Raw genomic sequence first — 14,417 nt, forward strand, 5'->3', positions numbered from 1 at the left:
CTGAAATTTCTTGTAATATTTTATGAAGTTCTGATTATAGTCATTGTTTCTTTTAATTACTTGATTCTGTTTCATTCTTACTTTTCTGTACAGTGAATCTTCTCATCTGTTGTACCTGTTGGAACACACCTGGAAAGATGCCAGGTTCATTTTGCAGATCATGTGTGAGCTAAATGTTCTTCCATTAGCATTGCAGATCACTAACATCGCTGGGAACATTATGGTAAATTTAACTTAGAAAGGGGAAAAAGCATTTCCTGTTGGATTCAGTGTTTGCTTGGGGTAGTTGTTATATGATAATGAGTCTAAATGCATGCTTGTAAAATGAGTAACTTGGATTCTGAAAGCTGGGCTTCTTTTGTAAAAGGAATAACTGGTTGAGAGAAGGGGAGGAATGCCAGGTGCAGTGTGTTGAAATTTGGGTGAACATAAGGATCTTCTAACATCTGGATGTGTCTGTCTGGTGGAATAGTCCATTTGGCAGTAAAGAAATAGCCAAATTGTCAATATTTTAAGTTCCCTTTGTCTTCTTTAACTATAATGCTTAAAGAAAACGTTAGACATAATTTAGTACCTTTTTTTAAAAAAAAGCAGCTTTGTTATTTTGAAAGGTTTTGAAGGAGGTGCTATGGTAAAATTTACCAACTCAGAGTCGCTTTTGTTCACTGTGGTTTTGAGCTCAAATTTATAAATGAAATTCTATTTAATAGTCCAGGACGCTGATGGGTGGACGATCGGAACGTAATGAGTTCTTGTTGCTTCACGCATTTTATGAAAACAACTATATTGTGCCTGACAAGCAGATTTTCAGAAAGTCTCAGCAAAAACTGGTGGGTCCAAAATTGTATAGTATTTTGCTTTTTGTTATCCCTCCCCCCTTTTATTACCTAGATAGCCTTTTTTTTTTGCTGTGATATCACCTGCTTCGAAAATAATTAATCCCTTGTGTGCTGTAGAAACCACATCAAGTTTATTCCCTTGTGTTTGTGTGGTCATTTTCTTCTCCACTTTTGTTTGTACAGACAAAATTATTTGTGAAATATGACATTCTTTGATGGGTGACCATACCTGGAAAATGTTTTGTCACTATAGCCCTACCCAAAGCTAAATGCCAGTTAAACTTTTTATTTCCTTAAACCTGTGAACCTTTATTTTTCTGTGCTAGTATGATTAAGGTCTCCACAATCAGGTTTCTGAGGTGGCTTCCGTCACTTTGAAACTCCATCACTAGCACTGATAGTAATTGATTCAGAATGGGAATTCAGTGTTAAAATGCAATTCAGGTTCTTGTATTTGCTTTATTTATGCACATTATCAAAATTGATATAGGGAGTTTATTAATTTAGAGGACTAAGTTCTGCTGAGGAATTGAATGTTGGCCATTAATAAACTACTTAGGAATGGATTTTCAGTATATGGATGTACTTATTTTATGTTGTCCTCATTAATAATGGGAATAATGATATTTCATGTTTTTACATCATGAATGTTAGTCAATTTAAGACAATCTCAAATTTTATATAATATGAAAAGTATTTTTAATATCCATTGATTTAAAAATATGACATTTCTATGAATTCAGAAACATTTAAAAATATAATTTGCATGTTTAACTCAGAGATCTATAATAGTATTTGTTTAGGAAACTACCATGGTTAGCATTCATTTGGATTCATGAGCATATTATAATAACTATCTTCACAGTTAGGACAACTAACGTAAAGTAAATAACGTTTATTAGAACTGAGTATTGCAATTGGAAAAGAGGGAATCATAAAACTTCTTAATTAGTTAATTAGTTTCTGGCTGGTGAAGTTATCTTTCCATTTGATATTAGGGAGATGAAGATGAAGAAATTGATGGAGATACCAATAAATACAAGAAAGGCCGTAAGAAAGCAGCTTATGCTGGAGGCTTGGTTTTGGATCCCAAAGTTGGTAAGGCTGGGCAGCAAATTGGTTTGCCCCTGGTGTTAAGGAGTTTCTTAATGTAGAACTAGGCTTGAAATAGAAGACCTGAATTATATCTTATAGGTCAGCAAATAGTTCTCATGATGACCTTATTTTATCTTTTTTGTTCATGTGAAAGTCTTGTTTGCCAGTCACCTGACATGGAATTAATGTGATTTTTTTTTTTCTTTTTGCTGTTCCAATAAAATTTTATTTATGGACATTGAAATTTAAATTTCAGATAGTTTTCATGTATCATGAAATATTACTCTGTTTTTGACTTTTTCTAACCACTTAAAAATATAAAAACTATTAACTCATGGGTGGTACAAATACAGGCAGTAGGCTGGATTTGATCTGCACATAGTTTGCCAACCCTAATCCAGTATATAGATAGCTGTGTGTCCTGTAGGAACACCTCTGTCGTCTTTCAGTCATTCTGTGAAGGTGGGCTCTGCCCTTGCCCTGTGTGCCAGGACCAATTCACTTGGACAGCAGAATTAAAGAAAGTGCATACAGTAACCACCAAATTTAACTTTGACAGGAGAATAACTTTTCCCTGTTGTCATGAATGGCAAAGAAGATGTTTTATGGTACACAGATAGAATCTTTTTAAAAAAATCATATTAACTATTTTCAAGTGTATGGTTCAGTAGTAGTGTTAACTATATTCACATTGTTGTACAGGAATTAATGTGAATTTTATCAAGTAACTTGAACTCTGAGTAGGAGACATTTTTGACAAAAGCAATTTTATTATTAGTTGTAACAAAATAGAACAGTAGTACTTTGGTGTTAGATAGATCTGGGTTTGAATTCTATGTGATCTTGGGCTGTCTGTTTAACCTCTGTATGCCTCAGTTTCCTCTTCCATAAAATGGAGATAAGAATAACATCTGCCTTACAGGAATTTAAGGATTAAAAGTGATTATTTAGTATAGTGTCTGGCACAGACTAAGCTATCAATAGGTTTGCAGTGATTACTGTCTTAATAGTTGACATTTATTTTTATTCAGTTTCTTCTCAAGGTGAAGATAACTCTCTGTTAATGTCCTAAAGAAATACATTATAGTAGCTTTCTATTCACCTGTTATAAGTAAAACGGGTGGTATGTTCCACTACTGACATACATACATATATATATATATATATCTTGTTTGATTTCTAGCAGTTTGTGTACAGGTAAATGGACTGTCCATTTTATTCTTTGAAGGTGTGATAGTAAAAAAGTGTATGTATATAAACCACTCACTGGGGTTTTTATTTGGGTGTGGGTGGGAGAGTAGGTGGAAGGGAATGCATGCTTTGAGAATTTAACAACTTTTTTTTTGAAATGGATATGTCACCTCTCTAAAATAATTGATGTAAGAAGGTGTTCCCAGAATAATGGTGTGCTTTGAGGACTGCTAGGGAAAGGGCTAGTTGTAGCTGGTTATAAGGAGAGGCAGGATCTTCTCCTCCCTCTTCTTTTCTGATCTGGGTTTTCACTCTAATCCAAGTCATTTTATAGAGTGGTAGTTGACTCTCTTTTTTTTCTACCTCACAGCTCTAGATAGTATATATTTTTTAATGTACTTCATAATATACTGCTTCTAATATGTGTGACAATTCTGCTTTTCTTTAGTCTTTTTATGACATTATATGGCTTTTTTATTTCAGGTTTTTATGATAAGTTCATTTTGCTTCTGGACTTCAACAGTTTATATCCTTCCATCATACAGGAATTTAACATTTGTTTTACAACAGTGCAAAGAGTTGCTTCAGAGGCACAGCAAGTTACAGAGGTTTGTATTCAACCTGAGACTCTTGTGATTGAGGTTTAAAGAATTGCTTAAAGCAGGAAGATAACCAAAGGGGTTAGCATTTTAGTTTTTCTCCTCTTAAAGGATACACTAATTATGTTCTTTCTTAGAGGTCAAGAAAGGAGAAAGGTAGAAAGAGGCTCAGGTTCTGTGCGTTTTTTAAACAGCTCTATTGAGGTATAATTCATGTATCATATAATTTACCTACTTAAAGTATGCAGTTCAGCCGCTTTTGCTGTAGTCACAGAGTTTGCAACCATCACCACAATCAAATTTAGGACATTTTCATTATTCCCCAAAGAAACCTTTTAGTTGTCACCTCCCTTAATATCTCTATCCCTCCTAGCTCTAGGCAACCACTTATCATTCTGCCTGTATAGATTTGTGTATTCTGGACATTTCATATAAATGGAATCATACACTCAACCACATGCTTGGAAGCTGTTTTTCAGTCCCAATTTCATATTCTCAGAAGAGAGAATCTGTTAGGCTTGCCTAGGTCAGCACCCCTGGTTTCCAGCACCTGTGACCACAGGAGCAAACTCAGAGTACAAATCTGGCTGCTAAGGATGGGCCTTTCTGTGGCACTAGAAGATAATTTTACAGAGAAGGTATTGAGTAGACATCCTCAAAAGGTAGTGACTGCATATGATGAATATTCTTTGAGCTCTGTCTTGCTACTGTGCCAGCATCGTGATAATTATCATTACCTAGCCCCTGTCCCTCAACCCCTTTCGACCACCATTTTATTTATTTGAGCTTTCCAGTTTTGGATTCTGGATATATAATAGAATCATTTTAGAGTTGGATGAGACCTTAGAAGTTATCAAAGAAATACTATATATGTAGTCATTTATAGATTCTGTATTTTCATTTACAGTACCTCATTTGGTCTTCAAAACAGTATCACACAGGTAGTGGTGGTAGAACTTGGAGATGATTGTAAATTTCTTGACTCAAGATTCTTCTGGTTTACTTTTTAGCTGACTTCCATAGTTACTATAAATAAGTTGGAATGTGTACCAAGATCTCTTTAATAGGTTTGCTATCATCATCTACTATATTGGAAAACAGTAGGTCCCTATTACTTTTGTAAGAGTATTCATTAGGCCAGGCTGGGCGCGGTGGCTCACGCCTATAATCCTAGCACTCTGGGAGGCTGAGGTGGGCGGATTGCTTGAGGTCAGGAGTTCGAAACCAGCCTGAGCAAGAGCGAGACCCTGTCTCTACTATAAATAGAAATTAATTGGCCAACTAATATATATATGTATAAAATTATCCAGGCATGGTGGCACATGCCTGTAGGCCCAGCTACTCGGGAGGCTGAGGCAGAAGGATCGCTTGAGCCCAGGAGTTTGAGGTTGCTGTGAGCTAGGCTGATGCCATGGCACTCACTCTAGCCTGGGCAACAAAGTGAGACTCTGTCTAAAAAACAAACAAACAAAAAAAACAAACAAAAAAACAAAAAGTATTCATTTGAAGATATTGATCTTTAGAAAATCAGATAGTGTGTAAAGACTGGGTTATCAAATGGCATTGACTTGACATATTCAAAGCCAAGAGGTTTATTTTTAATTCTGAACCTTTGAAAGGGCAAATGTGCCTGGCTTTCTTTGCAGCCTGTTAATAGAATTAATGGAGACTTGAGAAAAGTGGTCTAATGCTTTCCCTGCTGTAAATTTTAATATAAGAAGACTGCTGGTTGCTTTTCTAAAATGTTGTTCTTCTACCAGTTGTACTAGTACTTTATAGGTAAAAGGTACTACATAAATGCTAAGGACTATATATGTATTAATTTTTAGAAATGTCATGGCCTATTTAAATGTGCTCCAAACTCTTAAAAGAAGTTTGCTGATTTAGTATTTAGCTTTTTATTTGTAGTCTAAAGCATTTACAATATGCTATTATTCTCCGTAGTTTTAAAATTCTATAGCATTTTGTTTGGTAGTAAGAATGATTTAAAACAGTAGTTTAGCTGCTGGTTATTTTTTTTAATTCTAGAGGTCTGTCTCAATGTTTGTATTTTAAAAACATTTTCCCCTGATGTGTTGCTTGCCAGTCTTCTTGGAGAGAGGATAGTATGTGTAAAAATTCATCCCTTTAAATGAAATCTAAATATGTGAGTAACCACAGGGGTGAGAAATTGGAAATGATAGGCCAATACAATTGGGAGAAAAGAGGGTATGTTAACTTCTTCTAAAACCCTCTCAGCTCTTTCTTATACTACCCATGCGTTGTTGACCTTTACTTATACAAGAAAGTATTCAAGATGTGTTCATGGGGTAAAACTTCCACAAAATGTTATTTTAGGAATTTATTTCATGAAAGTTTGATTTGTATGAAATTTCTGTTGTGTGTTCATCAGGATGGAGAGCAAGAACAGATCCCTGAGTTGCCAGATCCAAGCTTAGAAATGGGCATTTTGCCCAGAGAGATCCGGAAACTGGTAGAGCGGAGAAAACAAGTCAAACAGCTAATGAAACAGCAAGATTTAAATCCAGACCTTGTTCTTCAGGTATATCTTTTTACTAAGAGACATCTGAGTGACAATCTTCAGCTTTTAGAATTTGATTATTTAGGAATGGAATAAATAGGATGCTGTGGGCAAATACATGTACTTTTAAGTTTGTGGGTAGGTAACCATTCAAAGATACTAGAGTACCTCAATGGAAGGCACTTTTACCTGTAAAGGCCATATCTGAGTGAGATCCTTCTGACTCTTGGGAGCTTTAGAGTCTGTTTACTTGCTTTTTGGAGGTTACAGAGTCATGGATACAAAGGATGAATTGAGTGTGTTAAGAGTTTATTTTTTTAAGGGAATATTGAAGGTTTTGCTTTATCATTGGTGATCTAGAAATACATCCAATATAATACTTAAATATCTGCAAGTATTGTTGTTTGTCTTTTGTCCTTGTGTGGTCTGCAGTATGACATTCGACAGAAGGCTTTGAAGCTCACTGCGAACAGTATGTACGGTTGCCTGGGATTTTCCTACAGCAGATTTTACGCCAAACCACTGGCTGCCTTGGTGACATACAAAGGAAGGGAGGTAAATGGCATAATAGCATTCACGTCTCTAAATATGATAGTATTTTAAACTATACATGTTACAGTGTGGGAGAGCCAAGTTTGTTATCTAGTTATACAGCTTCAAATACAGTACCCCTTACTTAGGACAAGTTTGAGATAAATAGGCATTTAAGTAAGGATTAATTAATTTGTCAGTGTGTATGTGTTTGTTTGTTTATTTATTGAACATTTACTATGTGCCAGGCATTGTTCTAGGTACTGGGGATAGAGTATCAAGTAAGACATAAAAGGTCCCTGCTATCATGAGGCTTAACATTTTACCCAGTGTGGGATATGGGCTGGGGATAAGGAGTAGGGTGAAGGTAGTTTGGGAAAACAGACTGTAAAAAAGCGAATAAACAAATACAAGAAATAACCAAGAAAATATGATAGAAATAAATGCTCCACGGATAATTAAAACAGGGTGGTGGGCTAGAGAATGTTTAGATGGCTAATTTAGAGTGGTCAGGGAAGGCTTATTTGAGGAAATGACATGAATAAGACCTAAATGATATAAGGGAGTTAGTTTTTTTGCTGATAGATTAGCTTGGAGTGTGAAGGAAAAGTAGAAATCAGAAGGATAGCTAGTGGAGCCTTTTACTAAGATGGAGGAAACTGGGAAAGAGTTCTATCTTGGGTGTGTTGTCTTGGACATGAATAGTAGATCTCCAGGCATAATAAGTAGGAAGTTGGATATGTAAATCTAGAATTTCAGGAATATGTTAGGACTAGAGTTATTGATTAAGAGTTATTGGCTTTAGTAAGATGGGCCAGATAACAAACAGATTTTAGATACTGTCACTTAATGAACACTGTAAGCTTCATCTATTTTAATACTATATGCATGGGGTTTTCTTAATTTGTAAAAGAATAGTTATAAAAATTCAATTTAACTGCATTAAACTATTGTCTGTCCACCTGCACTCGAATGTTTATAGCAGCACAATTCATAATTGCAAGGCTGTGGAAACAGCCCAAGTGCCCATCAATCCAAGAATGGATTAATAAAATGTGGTATATGTATACCATGGAGTACTATTCAGCTCTAAGAAACAATGGTGATATAGCACATCTTATATTTTCCTGGTTAGAGCTGGAACCCATACTACTAAGTGAAGTATCCCAAGAATGGAAAAACAAGCACCAGATATATTCTCCAGAAAACTGGTATTAACTGAGTAGCACCTAAGTGGACACATAGGTACTACAGTAATAGGGTATTGGGCAGGTGGGAGGGGGGAGGGGGGGTGGGTATATACATACATAATGAGTGAGATGTGCACCATCTGGGGGATGGTCATGATGGAGACTCAGACTTTTGGGGGGAGGGGGGGAAATGGGCATTTATTGAAACCTTAAAATCTGTACCCCCATAATATGCCAAAATAAAAAAAAAAAATCTAAAAAAAAAAAAAAAAAACCCTGCACTTAAAAAAAAAAAAACAAAAAAAAAAAACTATTGTCTGTCAGTAAATTTAAGACTGCTCAGTCTTAAAGGAGGGAGGTAGTGGTGATGGGCAAAATGCTTGTCTTGGGGGTCTGGACTCCAAATACTCCAGAATAGGAGTTGGCAAACTGTGGCCCATGGGCCAAATCCAGCCTGCCATCTATTTTTGTAAATAAAGTTTTATTAGAACAGAGCCAAGCTTATTCATTTACATATCATTTATGGCTGCTTTTGCATTATAACAGCAGAGTTGAGTTTGAGTAGTCAAGATAGAGGCTTGCATGGCTTGCAAAACCTAAACATTTATTATCTGGCTTTTTCTAGGAAAAAAAGTTTACTGACTCCCATAGAGTCCATACCAGCTCTGTCCAGTAGAACTTTAAGTTGATGAAAATGTTCTCCATCTGTACCATCCAATGTAGCACTCTAGCCACAGGTGGCTAGTGAGCACTTGATTTCTGGCTAGTGACAACTAGCTGAGGAACTGGATTTCTAGATTTATTTAATGAATTTAAATTTAAATAGCTCCATGTGGCTAGTGGCTACTAGATTAGACAGTGCAAATCTAGCTGGAATGGGAAACAAAACACCAGGCTATTCGGAGTCACTCTTCTGTTGGTAGCCCTGTCTCAAAGACATGGCTTGGGGCACAGCGAGGAAGGGCAAAACGGGTTCAATGCCAGCAATGTGTTAGAAGCTTTCATATGTGTTATTTCATTAAAACCACACAAGAATCCTTTGACATAGGTAATAATATTTCCATTTTGAAGTTGAGGAAGGGAAACCTAAAAGAGGTAAAATGTAAGTGGCTATTTTGAATGTAAATCCATATCTTCCTGATTTAAGTCTTTTACTCCATTAGGTCTGTCTTCTCTATCTCAGAGTGTCTTTCATGACTGTGGTTCTGCTTTATATTCTGCCTCTTATTCCTGGAAGATCATGTTTTTCGATACACATCTCAAGACATGGGCCTTTTTTTTTTTTTTACATGAAAAAGATATAGGTGTTTTAGGGGCTAGTTGAAGTGAGGGAAGGATGTTTTCAGTTTCTTAGGCTAAGTTTACTTCAAAATTATTTAAATTTTATTTCTGTATGTGTATCCAGTGGCTTCTGATAGAATACCGTCTTATTTTTGTATTAGGAAATGCACTCACTATGCCCCAACTGGGTGATAATACATGGGTTGACTATTGAGATTGGATCAAGGTTACTCTTAAGTTTCTCACGAGAGGCAATAGTTGACAATTTACTCCCTTGGAGAGTGCCTCTTGCTGTTGGGAAATCCCTGTTGTTACATTTTTTGCATTGGCTCAGAAATCCACAAGCTTAAAAGGGCACTGTTGATAATGATAAGCCCCAAATTTGTCCAATGATCTCCCCCACTCCCCTAATCCATTGTGTTTTAAGGGCAATATTTTCGTTTAGCTGGATTTTTTAAATAGGAAGTTTAAACTCAATTTTCATTTTTCTGTTGTATAAAGTATAGCAACAATAAATCTTTAAATAAACATAAAAAAAACTTCTGCTTTCCCCACTAAAAAACAAAGAATTTCAGACAAATCTAGAAATAATCATATGTGATTTAAATTCCTTATTTCTACTTTCCCCCTTTTTTTGTCCCTTTGCTCCTTCCTACAAATAATGATTAGTACAAAAACTGTGAAAAGTAAGCCTTTAACATAATTTGAGGTTGGCCAGGCAAGGTGGCTCATGCCTGTAAGTCTAGCACTCTGGGAGGCCAAGGTGAGAGGATTGCCTGAGCTCAGGAGTTCAAGACCAGCCTGGGCAAGAGCAAGACCAGACCCCCTTCTACTAAAAATAGAAAAATTATCTGGGCACAGTGGTATGCACTTGTAGTCCTAATTACTTGGAAGACTGAGGCAAGAGGATCGTTTGAGCACAGGAATTTTAGGTTGCAGTGAGCTATCATGATGCCACTGCACTGTAGCCTGGGTGACAGAGCAAGACTCTGTCTCAAAAAAAAAAAAAAAAAAAAAAGTAATTTGAGGTTAATGAGAAATAATAATTCCACAGTTGCTCCCTGGAAATTTTATTCTAGAAGATCCAAAATCACCTGCAGATATTATTTCCTAAAATAAAAATGATTGTTAAAATATTGGTCATAATTATTAGCACTGGTGGATGGAACTGTGGCCATCTTTCTTTGAGTTTGCTAGCATTTCTCATATATTTTGTGGTTTTCAAGTCTCTTAATTATTAAAGACATAGGAGGAGTGAAGTGAAAATGAGAGTTTGCTGAGATTTTGGAATACCTTTGTAACTTATTACACTAGTATTTTTGGTGATAAGATAGAGTGGACAAAATAATATATTAATAGTAACCTGAGGATCCTATAAGTTGTTTGCTTTTAAAGTCTTTGTAGGATAAATTAGATTAAAGTTCAAGTGTAAATTAATGAGAAGGAAACCTGGTAGCATACCATTGCAAAAGATTGTAAAATTTTGCATTTGGATATGGATTAATACGTAATCTGGGGAGGCCTTGAAGTCCCTTCTTCCTTTTTAAGTCTATTTTGTGTTTGCTCAGTTTTGTTGGAATCATGCAGGTTTGGCTCTGGTGACCTAATAATTTCTGTAATCAAATGTATTATGGCAGCTAGCATACTCAGAGTAATTACTAATTGTACTTTTAAAAATAGGTTTTTAATAAAAATGCTAACAGTTGTGTCAGATGGGTATCAATATTGTCTTTTCACAGGTGTGACCTTTCACACTTAAACTCTTCCATGATTTTGAATTGCACAATATATGGGTAGAGGAATTAGTTAATGGTTAAGGAATTGTATAAAGGAGCTAACAGTGTGCAAGTTATTTAAATATAATGAAGTCAGTGTTCCAGAGAAGTAATGTGGAAACTTCATTTATAGACACTCAAAAGTGAATCTATACAAATACCATTTGCATTTGTGTTTGTTCTCAATGTATGTGTAGAAAGGCATAAAAAAAGAAATTGGGCAAGCCTACAGAAGTGAGTGGACATAATATTTTTAAACCATGAAGAAAAACTATCAGTTGTCAAGTGCCTGATGTGGTAATTGAAGTGATTGTTCACTAGATGGCGATAGACACCCTGAGATCATTAATCAATTAAGGATTTTATTCTGTGAAGGCCATTTAATGACTCAAATCTGTCCACATTTTAGACTTTTATTGATTTTGGAACTATTAAAGAAAGGCTAAAATTGTCCCAAAGGGTTATGATAGTCTAATCTATTTAGCGTTTAAAATAATGATGATTTTTGAATCATAAGTTTTATTGGTAAGAATAATCATTTAATTTATCATAGCAAGTTAATTCTTCTATCAAGTAGCTAATTTCATATTTCTGGCCATGGAGCCAGACTGGGATACTTAGTCCCAGTATCAGAGGCTAATCTAAAGAGAATTGGGAGTGATTTTGATATATAATTTTGCCTCTTTGAATTTGTTTATTTTTATTGAGGCATTTCAAACTTAGTATATACTTACAAGCATACTCGTTGCATAATCCTTGTATAATGTTAATATTTGTCTTTATGGAGTAATTGGTACTTGTTGACATTGGTATTGTTTTATTTCTCTACTCTGTTATTTCTGTGCCCTTGAGAAAACCTTTTTTTAATCTGGATTTCTGACTGCATTTTACACTGAATGTATGCTCTAATGTATGGGTATAGAGTCCATGCATTTTCATTTTCCCACCTGATAGGCTGAAATGAGTCTTTGCCAGCCTGCTTGCCAACTGGTTGTAGACTGCCTGGCTTTTAGTTGTGTTTGCAGCCAAAATTTGTGCATTTGGAAAATGTATCCAAATCATTAATGCAAACATTACAATCTGGACAAGCCTTTCTGGGGTTCTCTTGGTGGTATGGTTGCACCTGTCATGAGCCCTGGGAACGGCGCTGGGAAAGAGAGCTCTAGCCTTTGTTGGTGTCAGTGGTGAAAAAGAATTAGTGAATATGGAGAATCTTACAATTAAGTGTTAAGGGAGTCTTTCATCTTTACCTGGAAATAAGCAAAAATTTCACTTTCCAATCTTTTCTTAAGAATACCCTAGTTTTTCATAAAAATAATTAAAAGCAATGATATTATAGAGACAAAGACCATTTCGTCCCTACCCTCTCTCATTTCTTTTTCTTTTTTCTCAGAAATAACTATTCTCCCAGGATTGATTTTTGTCCTTCTTACTTGTGTTTTATTTTTTCTTTTACAACATATATGTGCACATATACATGTGGTGCATTAAGAGTTTTTGCCATTTATCTGTCATTCTATACATTGTTTTGCAGTTTGAAAAAAAATGTAGGAGGGAAACCCTACTCTGTATACCACATTTTAAAGTATATCCATCTGGCACATTTTTTAGTTTTGATTTATTTGTGTTAACTATTGTATAACATTTCAGTGAATAAATATAACACAGTGTATTTTTGTTTTTCCATCATCTACATTTTTAGGTTTCCAAGTTTTTATTTGTCTTTTTGATGTTACCAACAGCGCTATGGTAGACAGTGCCACTTGTACAGGAGTTTCTCTATTGTATTTCTAGGAGTGGAATTTGCACTATATCCTTAAGCAGTATATGAGATTTTATGGATACAAGAAATCATTTAATTTATCATGGCAAGCTGAATTCTTTTGTCACATAGCAAAATTCATATCTTTGGCTGGAATCACAGTATCAGAGGCTGATCTAAAGGGAATTGGACATGATTTTGCTATATAATTTTACCTCTTTGAATTTTTTGTTTATTTTTCTATTGAGGGATTTTAAACTTACTGTATAGTTGTAAACATACCCATTGCATAAGCCTTAGTATTCCTATCTTTGCAGCAGTTGTTATTATCAGAATTTTTATTTTTTGCCATTCTCATGAGTATGAAATGGTATTTCATTGTTATTTTATTTTATTTTAGAGACAGTCTCACTCTTTTGCCCAGGCTAGAGTGCCATGGTATCATCATAGCTCACTGCAACCTCAAGCTCCTGGGCTCAAGTGATCCTCCTGCCTCAGCCTTCTGTGAAGCTGGGACTACAGGTGCATGCCACCAGGCCCAGCTAATTTCTTTCTTTCTTTCTTTCTTTTTTTTTTCTTGAGACAGAGTCTCACTCTGTTGCTCGGGCTAGAGTGCCATGGCACCAGCCTAGCTCACAGCAACCTCAAACTCCTGGGCTCAAGCAATCCTGCCTCAGCCTCCCGAGTAGCTGGGACTACAGGCATGCATCACCATGCCTGGCTAACTCATTGTGATTTTACTTTGCATTTCCTTAATTATGAGTTAAGTTGGACATCTTTGATGTGTTTATTAACTCTTCATTTTCTTGACTGAATTGCCTGTATGAACATATATGTTCTATTTTGTTGAGTGATATGTCTCTTAGTATTTTATTCAAAGGCTAATCATTGTTTGGTCATTTGTGTTACCCATGGCTTTTGTAGTCTGTGACTTGTCCTTTAACTTTATTTATAGTCTTCTATATTATTATATATACTAATATAATTATAGTCTTCTATGATATAATTATAACATAATATAAGGAGTTTCTAATTTTAATGCCAAATCTTTTATTTTTTTTCCCTCTTTACACTTTGTGGGGGTTTCCCCCCCACAAGAAATCTTTCCCTCCTTTAGTGAAATAAACATTCTTTCTCCCTTATTTTCTTCTAAAAGTTACAAAGTTTGGCTTTTCTTATTTAGGTCTTTAATCTTTCTGGAAATTATTTTAGGGATGGTATAAGTTAGAGATCTAGTTGTATTTGTCTGTTTGCTTCCTTATAGAGTAGTTGAACTTGTTCCTCTATTCCAGGAATTTGCAAACTATGACCTATAGGCTAACTCATCTGTTTTTGTAAATAAAGTTTTATTGAGACACAGCCCCACTCATTTGTATATGGTTGCATTTGCACTACAACAGCAGAGTTGAGTAGTTGCCATAGAGACTGAGTGACTTGCAAAGCGTAAAATATATCCCATTTGGCCCTTTACAGAAAAAGTTTGCTGTTCTCTGATTTAAAAGGTAGTCATGAGTAATAGAAGAGTAACTCTCGTTTCTAGTGGCAGTAGGCATAGTTGGTGAAAATAGAGAAAATTACACTAAAGGTAATAAGAAAGAAGGAAAACAATCTTTTGGATATAAAAAATACAGGT

At 35.3% G+C, this 14,417-nt stretch overlaps 1 protein-coding gene and 1 non-coding gene across 3 annotated transcripts in view; both read left to right on the plus strand.

Moving 5' to 3' along the window:
- Positions 1 to 14,417, plus strand: part of POLA1 (DNA polymerase alpha 1, catalytic subunit) — a 289,248-nt gene that overhangs the window by 40,675 nt on the left and 234,156 nt on the right. For both annotated transcript variants that reach the window (XM_012784581.3, XM_075999456.1), the window contains exons 21-26: positions 94 to 223; positions 711 to 830; positions 1,838 to 1,937; positions 3,609 to 3,733; positions 6,117 to 6,266; positions 6,678 to 6,800. In XM_012784581.3, coding sequence (XP_012640035.2) covers positions 94 to 223; positions 711 to 830; positions 1,838 to 1,937; positions 3,609 to 3,733; positions 6,117 to 6,266; positions 6,678 to 6,800 — 748 coding nt within the window. The remainder of the gene's footprint in view (positions 1 to 93; positions 224 to 710; positions 831 to 1,837; positions 1,938 to 3,608; positions 3,734 to 6,116; positions 6,267 to 6,677; positions 6,801 to 14,417) is intronic.
- Positions 2,945 to 3,079, plus strand: LOC142866118 (small Cajal body-specific RNA 24). The gene has a single exon (XR_012916178.1).

The sequence above is a fragment of the Microcebus murinus genome, chromosome X (genome assembly GCF_040939455.1).
Source record: "Microcebus murinus isolate Inina chromosome X, M.murinus_Inina_mat1.0, whole genome shotgun sequence".
NCBI lineage: Eukaryota > Metazoa > Chordata > Mammalia > Primates > Cheirogaleidae > Microcebus > Microcebus murinus.